This window comes from Parasteatoda tepidariorum, chromosome 6 (assembly GCF_982258835.1).
Source record: "Parasteatoda tepidariorum strain Cologne lab strain chromosome 6, Ptep-v5.0, whole genome shotgun sequence".
NCBI lineage: Eukaryota > Metazoa > Arthropoda > Arachnida > Araneae > Theridiidae > Parasteatoda > Parasteatoda tepidariorum.
Genome location: NC_141760.1, coordinates 35,882,060 through 35,896,610, shown reverse-complemented (window position 1 = coordinate 35,896,610; position 14,551 = coordinate 35,882,060). Strand labels below are relative to the sequence as shown.

Genomic DNA, 14,551 nt, shown 5'->3' with positions numbered 1-14,551 from the left:
CTGTTTCTCGAGGACAACTCATGATATTCTAATTTTACCACAATCAAGGATCACTTTTCTTAGGCGTTTATCATTTTTGAGCAGTAAAAATCTCCCTTCATAATAACTATTGCAAAACTGCCCAGCCTTGATTCAATTTTAATTACGCTATTAGATTGAGCAAGAAGCACTTTTCGTTGTTCATCCTTTCAAAATAAGGAATTAACTATATTTATTGTCATTAGGCATGCTGCTGTTTCTCAAGGACAACTCATGATATTTAAATTTTACCACAATCAAGGATTAATTTTCTTAGGCGTTTATCATTTTTGAGCCGTAAAAATCTCTCTTCATAATAACTATTGCAAAACTGCCCAACCTTGATTCAATTTTAATTACGCTATTAGATTGAGCAAGAAACACTTTTAGTTGTTCATCCTTTCAAAATAAGGAATTAACTATATTTAATGTCATTAGGCATGCTGCTGTTTCTCAAGGACAACTCATGATATTTAAATTTTACCACAATCAAGGATTAATTTTCTTAGGCGTTTATCATTTTTGAGCCGTAAAAATCTCTCTTCATAATAACTATTGCAAAACTGCCCAACCTTGATTCAATTTTAATTACGCTATTAGATTGAGCAAGAAACACTTTTAGTTGTTCATCCTTTCAAAATAAGGAATTAACTATATTTAATGTCATTAGGCATGCTGCTGTTTCTCAAGGACAACTCATGATATTTTAATTTTACCACAATCAAGGATTAATTTTCTTAGGCGTTTATCATTTTTGAGCCGTAAAAATCTCTCTTCATAATAACTATTGCAAAACTGCCCAACCTTGATTCAATTTTAATTACGCTATTAGATTGAACAAGAAACACTTTTAGTTGTTCATCCTTTCAAAATAAGGAATTAACTATATTTAATGTCATTAGGCATGCTGCTGTTTCTCAAGGACAACTCATGATATTCTAATTTTACCACAATCAAGGATTAATTTTCTTAGGCGTTTATCATTTTTGAGCCGTAAAAATCTCTCTTCATAATAACTATTGCAAAACTGCCCAACCTTGATTCAATTTTAATTACGCTATTAGATTGAGCAAGAAACACTTTTCGTTGTTCATCCTTTCAAAATAAGAAATTAACTATATTTAATGTCATTAGGCATGCTGCTGTTTCTCAAGGACAACTCATGATATTCTAATTTTACCACAATCAAGGATCAATTTTCTTAGGCGTTTATCATTTTTGAGCCGTAAAAATCTCTCTTCATAATAACTATTGCAAAACTGCCCAGCCTTGATTCAATTTTAATTACGCTATTAGATTGAGCAAGAAACACTTTTAGTTGTTCATCCTTTCAAAATAAGGAATTAACTATATTTATTGTCATTAGGCATGCTGCTGTTTCTCAAGGACAACTCATGATATTTAAATTTTACCACAATCAAGGATTAATTTTCTTAGGCGTTTATCATTTTTGAGCCGTAAAAATCTCTCTTCATAATAACTATTGCAAAACTGCCCAGCCTTGATTCAATTTTAATTACGCTATTAGATTGAGCAAGAAACACTTTTCGTTGTTCATCCTTTCAAAATAAGGAATTAACTATATTTATTGTCATTAGGCATGCTGCTGTTTCTCAAGGACAACTCATGATATTTTAATTTTACCACAATCAAGGATTAATTTTCTTAGGCGTTTATCATTTTTGAGCAGTAAAAATCTCTCTTCATAATAACTATTGCAAAACTGCCCAGCCTTGATTCAATTTTAATTAAGCTATTAGATTGAGCAAGAAACACTTTCCGTTGTTCATCCTTTCAAAATAAGGAATTAACTATATTTATTGTCATTAGGCATGCTGTTGTTTCTCAAGGACAACTCATGATATTTTAATTTTATCACAATCAAGGATTAATTTTCTTAGGCGTTTATCATTTTTGAGCCGTAAAAATCTCTCTTCATAATAACTATTGCAAAACTGCCCAGCCTTGATTCAATTTTAATTACGCTATTAGATTGAGCAAGAAACACTTTTGGTTGTTCATCCTTTTAAAATAAGGAATTAACTATATTTAATGTCATTAGGCATGCTGCTGTTTCTCAAGGACAACTCATAATTTTACCACAATCAAGGATTAATTTTCTTAGGCGTTTATCATTTTTGAGCCGTAAAAATCTCTTTTCATAATAACTAAGGCCCGGATTTTGATGACATTTGCATTTTTTGCATTTTTGAACATTTTTTGTTCTTTGGAGCATTTTTTAAGATTTATAGGGCATTTTTCATTAAATTTTGGAGCATATTTTGCATTTTTAAGTATTTTTTAAGTTTTTTGTAAATGTTTTACAATTTTTATTATTTTTTTATAACTTTATCAATTAATTAATTATATCAATTTTAATTATTGCACTGGCTTCCAAACAATAAAGAAAATCTCTAGGATATTAACAGGGGAAACAACATCTTTTCAAATTGAAGAAGAATGGTTAGTAAGTGAGACAGTATTTTTCAAATACGCACCAATAACATCAGTAGACCTTGAAAGAGCTCCTCTAGGTACAAAAATTTACTTTCAGACAAGAAGAGCTCGTTACATTCCAAATTATCAAAAAACATTTAATAATCAAATGTAATTCTGATATTTAATAATATTAGGCGATGGAAGTTGTTATATTCATCAAAGTTTAAAATGAAAATGCTTCGGTGTCAATATTTTGTTATTTTAGGATACAAAACATATTTTTCAAACTTTAATGAACGTAAAACAAGTATTGTATCGCTTTATATTTTTTGAAATGACTCATAAAAATTTTAAAGAGTAAAACATTGCTTTTGTTCAATATTTTTACTTTATTTAAGACATTTTAAGCACAATTTTCGCATTTTTAAGGGCATTTTTTGCAACTTTTAAAGGGCATTAGTTGAGATTTTTCAGGTCATCAGAATCCGGGCTCTAATAATAACTATTGCAAAACTGCCCAGCCTTGATTCAATTTTAATTACGCTATTAGATTGAGCAAAAAACATTTTTAGTAGTTCATCCTTTCAAAATAAGGAATTAACTGTATTTAATACCATTAGGCGTGCTGCTGCTTCTCAAGGACAACTCATGACATTCTAATTTTACCACAATCATGGATAAATTTTCTTAGGCGTTTATCATTTTTGAGCCGAAGAATCTCTCCTTATAATATCTATTGCAAAACTGCAAATTCTTGATGTAGTTTTAATAACTTCTATATTTACTATTCTGTTTTATATTTTTAATCTAAGTGTGGTAATAAGAATTATAATTTTGAAAAAATTGAATTTCCGGTAAATAGTTACCAAAGAAAGGAAAAAATTATCAAATGAATGATTTAAATACCGTATACTTTGTTTTAATTAACCAGGATTATGTTTTTTTTTTACCAGAAATATTTTTATCACACAGTACCGTAATTTTACCAGAATATTTTATTCATGAACTAACATAATACAGTGTACATTTAGTGTATTTCCTACGGATTAAAACAACACCAACTACCATCATTTAACACTATTGGACTTAATAATAGTAAGACATTTTTTTATGTACCTAACACTAAAAGTAATTAAGCATCATTAGAGTCATTAATATTATAGTCGATTTTTTACTTTTTTCTTAAGAGACTGAGTATCATTTCTCCGTTAATATTTCTTCCTCTCAACACATTACTTATTTTTATTTCAATTATTGTAGATATTAAAGTATTTAGCTTTGAAAATGCACATTTTAAGAGCACAATTACAAACAAAATAAACACTTGGCTTTAAATAACTTCAGAAATACTAATTTGGTGAAGTAGTCTTTGCATGCTTTCACATACACCTTAATTATTTAGTTTATCTGATAAAACGAATAGTAAATAATTATTTATGAAATAACACGCAATAAATACCTTTTTTAAATTATGAGAGCTAGGCCGTTACCTCTAAAATCTATGAAAAAAATAGAACCATCTATAGTTTAACTTAAAACAATTGCTAATGCCAAACCAATCAGAACATTTCATTTTTCTTACGTCTCTCCTGAATGATTTAATTGAAAATTTCGAATACATTTTAGAATCGAGGCAAAAATTGACCCTTAAAGCCACTGTCCAAGTTTTAGAATAATAGAACAAATGGTTCTAGAGTTATAAGAGAAACACACACAGAGAGACAGAAACACTAACTCTTCATTTTGTTTTTATAGATAATTAATAATAAGCACTCAAAATACTATTTTCATTAAAATTTTCAGAATGACTTATTTAAATGTGAATGGCGTAGTTAAAAATTATGTCAGAATTCGCATAAGAAGAATTTATAAATTAATCTGAGATACTAATTTATGAATTAATCTGAGATAACTCTACAGTTTCCGGAAAAAACAAAATTTCTTAAGAAGAAATTCTAGAAAATACATTACAAGAATATACTTAATTTTTTTTGAAAAAAAAAGATAGGGTAATTCATTTTTTCCTCGAAATTTTATTTTCCGTTTTCCTGTACCGATATCTGGCATCAATTTATTTCGTAATTTTTGTTCTTATTATTGTCGATTTATGTTCACCAAGATCAACAAAAAAGCGGAGTAAAATTACTTTTTCCCGAGAATTCTAAATTTGCTTACATTTTAAAAGAATTTTTTTAAAAGCGAATTCAAGGTAGAAATCATGGACAATTCAATTAAAATTATGAAAATTGTTTTCGGTTTTGGTATTACCGAAAAGATATTTGTAACTCAAGAAAATTTAAATTTTACGAACATTAAATAACATGAACAAAAACACAAATTGAAAATGATTTTATTTTTATCGGAAAAATTTGTAAGAGTTTGAATGAAATATTTTAATGATTTATATGCATTTTTAGATGCTTCAAACGAAAGAAATACTTTTAATTTTGCATATTTTTGTTTTTAGGTACTTAAAAAAAATTATTAGCATTTTTAACTAACAGCCTCCGGTAATGTGTTTTTTTAAATAAGTATAATTTCAAGTATTTCGATATTTTTAAAATTGTACATTCAGTGATCAAGACAATGTGTAATGATGAACTTATAAGTGAGAGTGGATTTAAATTTTTTCTTTTTCATGTTCGTATGGTGTTATGGTGAATATTTATTATTAAAATATCCAGTATAACATGTGCTAACATTTAAAAATGTATGTTTATTATCTCGATAGTGACTTTGATGATTAATAAAACAAATTAGAAACTTTGTGAAAATCAAATTGTGCACATATTTGCTTTTGTCAATTGTGCAAGCTCATGAATTTTATTTTTAAGGAGTTTTTCACCAAAGCAATACAAACTTTAACTGTTATATATTTTTTAATTAAAATAATGCACAGATCTAAAACGGGAAATAAAAAATTTTGTAGTGAAAAATAAATTAAAAAAAATAATTTAGCTTAATGATGCTGCTTAGGAACTCAAAAACAGTATAACCAAGCAAATCAATATTTAAATTAAATAGTTAAAACCAGTGCTCTTATTTATTTAACACGTATAATTGGTATTTAAAATGGAGTTTTGATTGCCAATTAGTCTTATTTTACTTTTTAAGCCTGGACGAAATATTTTTTTTGTTGTTAATTTTCTTTTTTTAATTTATAGACACAAAATTTAAGGCTTAACTGATTAGAGCCTTAATTGCAAGTGCACATACATATAATTTGACATTTAATGTCTAAAGCCACTTATTGTGCAATCTCTTGTTATTAAAAATTTGTATTGTTTTTATAAGTTTTATGGTATTTTCATTAAAAGAATTCTAATATGCAGTTAGCGAATTAAAATTTATTGTATTTAAAAAATGTGTAGAAAATGATAATTCTGATATTCAACAAAAACGTTTATCGGGAAAAATGTACTTGAGGGCGCCCCTTGGCGAAATTGGCGACTTATGTTTGGCGTTATTCCTGTTTGAGCGGAACATCGTGGTAGCAGGAATGGCACCCAAAACATAATGATAATTCAATAAAAGAATTGGAAAATTTCAACAAAACATCGGCCAAAACTTTCAATGAACCCAATATAAGCAAAATTAATAAACCCAATAAAAAGGATTTTGAATCGAAGTAAAAATTAATGGAGTAGGAGCAGAAAGAAAAGAAAAAAAACAACTAACTTCTTTATTAAGCTTGAATATTCTCAGATTTAGGTGCACAGAATTATCTAATAACAGATACTGTCTAAATTTATCATGAATAGAATCTGTGTACCTCCATTGACTTCACACATAAATTCGACGAAATACGAATCGAAAATGGCGTCTGTAATACCGGACTAGGGGTGACATTTTTTTCTAAAATCCTTTTTATGACTGCCCACATACCTTCGATCTTTTTGACCAGATTCAAAAGTAACCTTAGCAGCCGTTCTCCAACGTAGAACTAACGGACCTCTGAAATTACATATACCGTTGAACATTTAAAAATAACGTTAAAATCTAAATCAATCAGAATCACGATTGGGTTTCAACATCGCCCAACTTGGCGATCAACCGCGATCACAACTTGGCGCGAATCAAGGGGCACCCTCAAGTATAGTCTACCCTGTTTAAAATTACTTGTGACGGTTAAATATAGTATTTCCTTAATTTTTGATAACTTATGCTTGCCTGTATTTTTTTTCCTAACCTGAGTTTTTAACACATCAGCATTTAAATTAAGAGCTTAGCGAGGTTTAATTAGTTTTTTTAGTTTTTTCTCGAGACTCGTCTGTGTTAATTTTTATAACGATGTTGTTTCATTGGCAGCGTAACGTTGAAATAATGAAAAAATACATTTTTCAGTATTGCATGTGAATAATTGAACATAGGGAGACAGAAAAAATAGCAAAATATTCCAAAATATATCAGTAGCTTGTAACTCGCTGAGTCGAGGTCGTAGGTTTCCCAGATTTTGTCCCCAAATTTTAGCCAAATTTAAGTTACCAAAAATTGAACTAAAGTAATTTGAAGTGAAAGAAATGGGTAATTTCTCTTGCATACTCAAAAAATGGAAAAAACTATTCAAGTCGGTCCTACCATTATCGAGTGTTCTTAACGAACATATAAGCAGACTTTCGCTACTGTTGAGCCAATAGGCTAGACCAGCTCCATAAGTCTATATACGTTCAGAAGGCTTTCACTTTAACATATATGTAGAGAAGATAAAAATGTTTTAACTGTTAACTGTTAGAAGAATGCTTTAACTGTACTAAAATTTTGATTAAAATAAAATTCGATGCTGTAATTTGGAAATAAAATTTAAAAAAAAAAAAAGTTCGTGCAGTTTTACACAAAAAAAAAAGATTCTAATTCAGTTAATATTTTGAAGATGAATATTTTATTTGAAATACATTTTCTAACAACTATTTTACATTGACATCATCAAAAAAAAGGAGAAGAAAGAGTGGGGAATTTTTATAACCAGGATATACAATGAACTATTCATAACAGTGACCATTTTTGTTTCAAAAGTAGTATTTAATTTTGCGAAGACTTTCATAGCATTATTTTAAATATTATTTAAAAATGAGAATACAATGGCATTTTTCTTTTAAATTATGCTTGCCTACTTAGCTCTATACTTATCATACACTGAATGAAAAAGTATAGCTGAAACTACCAGAATATGGTGAAATTTACAGTGTTTCTTTCTCTATGGAAACATCAAAAAGCTAGGTAATTTTTACTGAAACATTTTGGTAATATTTTCTGTTTGTCATTTATCCTTTTTGATAAAACTGAAAATAAAACATGGTCTTATAATATGTGATAAAATTTGGTGATTTTATCATAATACCTTAGAGCATGGCATAAAAATAATTTATTTGGTTAAATTTACTGTTCAGTTTTATTTTATTTCTTATGAAATGTGCAGGAATACGAACTATAATTTTTTATACTAGAAATTCCGGTAAGCCGTTACCATATGAACGGAAAAGTTACCAAAAGAATTATTTAAATACAGTATATTTTGTTGTTATCATCAAGAATATTCTTTTAACCAGAAATTCATTACTATACAATACGGCAATTTCAGCAGAATTTTTTCTTTCGTTTAGAAATATTAGTGTACATTTTGTTTAAAAATATTATAGCAAGTGAGAGCTATTTTATTTCTAGACTTCATGAAGCTGCAGCTTCTATTTCTATTATAATAATATTATTATAAAGATTTTTTTAACATCTATAAATCATAAAATTGAATATATTGAAGATTTCTTTTAAAATTTAGAAAATAAAGGTTCTCCAGTTAATCACGAACATTTTTATGCAATATAATGATAACGACACTGAGCACCTGAAGCGGAAGTTCCCATATTTACCTTTAATTAAAATTGTTCTTAATACGAAGCTAAAAGTTCTTACAAATTAAAGAAGCAATTATCTAAGTACTAAAAAAACTTTTCTTATGCATGAACTATCATTGTTGTCTATTTCGTAACCATTACTTAAATGAGAATTTCAAAGGTCAGGTACAGATTTTTTTAAATCTTTTTAAGATCATCTTTAAACATAAAGAGTTATTGCAATGAGTTTTCATAAAAATTGTAAAATATATTTTAAGTGGAAGTGGATAGTAATTTAAATGCGAAGAAATTATATATTGTAATTATTTATTTGACTATTAAACATCGCAAATAAAAAAGCATCAGAATTTATTTATTTTAATAAATAATAGCTCTTTTTATTAACTTCATAATACGCTTCTAAAAAATTATTTTTTCTTTTAAATTAAACCTTTCTTGCAATAGTTTTATAAATACTCGTTTCATAATAAAATATTTATATTATATTAGATAGGTATGCATAATAAAAATATATCTATAGATAAAATATTTCTATTAGATAGATATGTGTTATTTAGGTTTGAGAAACCAACTGAAATGAAAGTTTATTTTTAATAAAGCCAAATTTAATTTATATAATACTCCAATATAACCTGTATTAGTTTATGGTAGCAAATGCTGTTTTTTAGAAAAGATTGAGTAAAATAAACTACTTATATTTTAAAGTAAAATACTCAGGACCATCTTCGAAGCTCTTAAAGAAAAAAGCATTTGGATGATTTAGTATTGTGGTGAGAGTAGCTGTTTATCGATCTTAATTTAAACAGAGTTAAATTAAGATCACCGTACTTTTTGAGAGCTGATCGTGAGAGCTGTATTAAGTTCACGGTCGTGATCACTCCTGTGTTGCCATTAGCAGTAGAGTGAATATGTTGTACGTTACGTATGAAACGGAGTAGCAACAGCGTGAGGAGGACTATGTCGCAGTCACAAGTAGCAAGTCAACTGTTCAATGTGAACTATCAATCGAAGTAGGCGTTACTGCCAAGAAAGACGTGTTCAGATCGAAGTGGAAGTTTTTGATTAGGTAGGCGTGTTCACATAACGTCCGGGTCACCAATGTGGTGAGAGTAGCTTTCGACCATGTCAACCGTCATCAATGAAAAGTTATCCCGTCGTAGAATCGAGTTATCATGTCTTATATACTAGTGAATTGGAATTATATTTTTGTAGTGGTAGATACACAACAGTATAATTATAAATCATACAGAAAATTTAAAGACGCAAACACAGTTTAAATTTTTTTAATTCTACAGAATAAGATGGCGGGGTCACATCTATAGAAGGAATGATGGTGACCCAGTTAAGAAGAGGACTTTTGGAAAAAGTTTATAGTAAAGTTTACAGGCAACTGAAAAAGGGGATAGTCAAACACAGATGGATCGATTTTGTAGAAAAAGGTCCGGTTAAAACCAGGGTTTTATCGTAAAATCACTGAAACACTCTTATTAAATAAATGTTAATGTAAAAATTACAGGGAAAATGGATTTTACGGAAGATGCACCCGAAGTGCCGGTACTTTATACCGTAATCTGAACCGAAATTTGCAGTTTTACTGTTATTTGATTTCTAATCATTTTGATTTGTCCTTGACTGTTGCTGATTTAGATGGAACAATTGCTTTGAAAAAGGAAACTATGGATTGTTATGAGATAATAAAAAAATTTCCAGTTAGGTATGTGTTCGTAATACGAATTCTTAAAGAGCTGGTAACCCACAGTATTATTTGACACGTGTCTATCATATATAACTCAATATGATAGACTCATATCAAATTATACTGTGGGTGTACACGAAGTCCATTCTTTTTCTGTTAGAAATATATGTAAATGTTCTGACAATTAGATATTCAGACATTTAGATATTCTGTCAATTTTTAGCTGACAATCAACATTTTTTTTTTATATAAATATAAATAAAAAAGAAATGTAGTAAGATACAAATATATTAAAAAATTTAATCGAAATTAAAAATAACAGATAGTTCCAAGAAAATAATTCTTGTATTGTATTCATTTAAAAAATTGAATAACTTACTGGTTTTAAATAACGTATTTCAGTTTTTGAACTATTGCCGTCCTGCAGCAATGGTGGATTGTTGTTGGTGTCGATGGTTTTTATGCGTCCATTCATGTCAAATGTTGCGCCATCTACTGAACAGGACACTTTAAAAGAAAAAGATTCTGATGATACTTTCTTTAGTAGAGACGTTGTTGATAATTCTCCTGTTTGCTTCTTTACTTCGATGAAACTTTCTCCTAAAAATAAGCATATCAGATGCAACAATTTTTAACACACATTACGATTTTTTTTTCTTAATCTTTAGGAATCATTTTTGTAAAAGTAAGCTGAATAAATAAAATAAATTTATTCTGAATTTTTATTGTTTGATTTGTTGTTAAATAAATATAACACATTGGGAAAAAGTATGGTTCAAAATCACAGTAAATTTTACAATATTTTACCAGAATATGGTAAAATGTACCGTGTTTCTGACTCGATGGAAACGTTAAGAAACTAGATGATTTTTTCGGAATTACTTTGGTAATGATTTCGGTTAAATTAGCAATAAAATATAATTTTATAATATGTGATAAAATTTGGTAAATGTGGTAAAATTTGCTAAATTTATTATGATACCGAAATTACCAAATGCATGGTTTAAATATCAAATATTTCAGTTTCATTTATTAGGAATATGCTTTTTTGTTTTTAACCAGATATGTTAATACAGTGTAGTATGGTAATTTTAACACAGTTGTTTTCTCTTTTCAGAATTGAAAATTATCTCAATAAATATGACAATAGATTACAAAAACTTAGAATAAATAAAAAATATTTTGGTACATTGTTCGAACATTTCAGATCGATTCTATGGTTATTCTGCAACAATGATTAACAATGATATCTGAATTTCCGTACACAATTTAGTATATTTATAAATTCACATTTTATATCCAAAAATTGTTTGACATTCATTGTGCTGAATTATTTTTATTTTTTATTTTTCCAATTAGCTTTCAAATATAAATAGATTAATACAAGGGTTCCCAAGTTCTTTCAATACTTCTTTAATAATACAAGAGTTCCAAGCTATGGAACCCTAATTAATCGAGCTTTCTTTTGGCGAAACCCTCGGCATTATAAAAAAAATGTTCATTATCGATTTTAATATACTAACTAAAAAAAAAGGGTAATTACTTATTTAAAAGTATTTTATGTATAGAATGAATTATTTAACATGAATTTTTTCTTGGTGTATATATGGTGTATATCTATCGAAAAGTTCTTCTCAGAAATTTGGAAATTAAAGTAATTTCAGCAATCAGTGACTTTTAATAAATCCTGTGCTCTGAAATTTTCCCTTTAAAAGCATTATCTCTCTTAAAAAAGAGCATAAGCAATTATTTCGTATTCGTTCATTTATATGGCTCGTTTTAATAAACCATTCTAGTTAAGAGAAAAAGAACACTTAAGTGATTAATTGTTTCTTGATAAATGTAGGAACAAATAGTGCTATTTTCTGTTCTTTGCCGCTCCTAAGTAGGCGAATACAAATTTTACTAAAAAAGTTTTTTTACAAAATATCACTTAAGTCATTTAATTTCATATATAGTTATTTTGCTCATATGCTTACCAAAACGATTCTAAGAAAAACAAAATAATCAAATTTAAAAAATTTATTATGCTTACGAAATGCTAGTCATTATGAAGTAAACTCTAAACATTCAACTTCTTTCTTCAATTAATGGTTTTTAGTGGCTAATATTGAGTAATATGCAATTACGATATAGTAATTATTTAACCATTGTAATAAATTGCATACTTTTTGCAAGTGGGAAATCGATTTAACTATAGCAGGGATGCCATTGTAAAAATCAGTCTACATAAGTGAATCAGGTTCGAATCTCGACGATGGTTGGTTGATTTATGTGCTGCTACACAGTTTATTTCATTGACGACACAAAAGACGTAGTGATAATCACAATAAACAATCAAAGCCATTGTTGCCGGCCAAACCAGTTATTTTTTACTTTTTATTCCAAAGTACTCGTACGTATCCCAAGCGAGTTTGTTTTGGTATATGATTAAATAATTCTCTTGGTATAATTATTTTTTCTTTTGAGTTGAAGTTTAAAAAACGAGGTTATGGTTCATTTATGAAATGATATTTTTGCTTTAAAGTGAAATATATATTACTCGTTATGTTTAGAAAGCATTAATTAACTTTTAATTTACGCGAAATCGTATGAGATTTTGATTCTAATTGATTTATATATTTTCCTATTTTAGAGATGTTCTTAATAATCACTATTTATCGCTATTCTCATTATGACAATAAAATCAAGGAAGAAATTTAAAGTAAAGAGTTTGAAATAAATATTATTTCATTTAAAAGTAATCATTGCGTTGAATTTAATAATTTCAAAGGCACAAGTTACCAATTTGTCTCTCCTAGGCTGCAAATCATTTCTAATTATTACCAGCTTAGAAGTTTTAATATGACCTAGTACATCGTGTATGTAAGTAAATGTTAGTTTTTACCCATCAAAAAGACATCCCAATCATCCGTTAAGGAAATGCTCTTTACATTAAGGTATCAATTAAGTTAAAGTCGCAAATATGAATTGTCTTATTCCAACGCGACTGAAACACGTTTTTAAGTGTCTAAACGTAAATGAATAGTTTGCTTTTGCTAGTTTGCGCCCTTGCTGGAAAGAGTTGTCTAGTAGGTTTTATTTAGGTAATGAGAAAGCCTGAATACAAACGGTTACAATTAAGTTCAAATTGAAAAATTAAATTATAGCATAAAAAATATAAACATAAATTGATGAATTAAATGGGGAAAAAATTACGAAATTGAAAAACATTTATGAGGATGAATGAATTTTTTACAAATATTATATAGAACATTTTTAAAAAGAAAGTAGAAATTCATAGAAACTGTCGCTTCATAATAAACTCATAAATTTTGAGAAACTAATAAGTAAAAACAACCTTGAAATTTCTTTTGAAAAGTGCGAAGCATATATCAATTTATATCTCTATTTACACTTTCAACGAAACATCCCAATATTTCTTAGCGTTCAAAAGAAAACATCAAAAAACTATCCCCCTTTTAAAACTTCAAGACAAAACACGGAAAAACATCTTAAAATCTAATCCCAGAAGGCGAATCTAATCTTGGACTCAATCCAGAGACTGAATACCGAAAATTCAATAAACTGCAGAAGTCGTCTGCTATCTGATTGATCAATACTCTATATTCGGTAACCGGAGAGCCATATCCGGAAAAAAAAGAATAAACAACGTTTATATCTATTCCTTTTCTTACTACTCGATTGATATCTGAGTCGATTCAAACATTTATACTTGGTTCCCCCCTTGATAACGCCCAGCAGCCACATAAATATTTAAGAGATGGGACCATTCATCTGGAGTTGGAAGTGCGCATGGTAGCGCAAATAGTGATGGATCATTAGTGCCCGAAATAGCTCAATTATCAGTGAGGATTTTTTTTTTCTTTTTGTATAAAATATCGCAGTGCATATATTTTAAATACATATAATAGATGAAATTGATGGTAATAATTTCCTTAGAGGGTCATTTGGGTCATAAACTTTGGCCTTGTCAAGACACTATTTATAAATCAAGTGGTTAAATAATGAATTATATTTAAAGAATAAGTTTTTTGCGAATAGTAATTGTATGAATTGCGGAAAAACAGGGAAAGAGAGATTCGAATAATTCTTGTGGAAATGAATTAGTTCCACTATGAATGAGATATGATAAATTGAGTCTAGAGAATGTTTTTCAATACATTAAGAATTTACTTCTGATGTTATAAATAATATAATGGGATCATCTTTACCAATGGTACAAAATAATCTTGACAATGGCATTGTTTCTAAGTTGAGATCATACCAAAATTAATTTTATTTTATAACCGTCGTTGAACAGCTGACCCAATTTTGGGTTTAAGACTACCAACGTTCAACTCTGTAGCTTTGTAATTTTGAACCCGATCCAGAAAACAAGTGAACTCCTTGGTCAAGTATTGGGAGAAATTTGCTTAGTGGTGAACTTTTTTATGGAACTAACTCGTATTTGCGCTACATGGAGATGAAAACTCCGAAATCCTCTCGCTGTTAGCTCGACGGCAAGAAAACTCTAACCCATGCTCCGTCTACCACTGAGGATATTTTA

The 14,551-nt window shown here is 28.4% G+C and overlaps 1 protein-coding gene across 1 annotated transcript in view; it reads right to left on the bottom strand.

The window, feature by feature from the left end:
- The window catches only part of LOC107449160 (proto-oncogene tyrosine-protein kinase receptor Ret), a 184,806-nt gene that overhangs the window by 81,617 nt on the left and 88,638 nt on the right, over positions 1 to 14,551 (bottom strand). Inside the window, exon 4 of the mRNA XM_087165636.1 lies at positions 10,382 to 10,602. Within this exon, the coding sequence (XP_087021762.1) occupies positions 10,382 to 10,602 (221 nt within the window). The remainder of the gene's footprint in view (positions 1 to 10,381; positions 10,603 to 14,551) is intronic.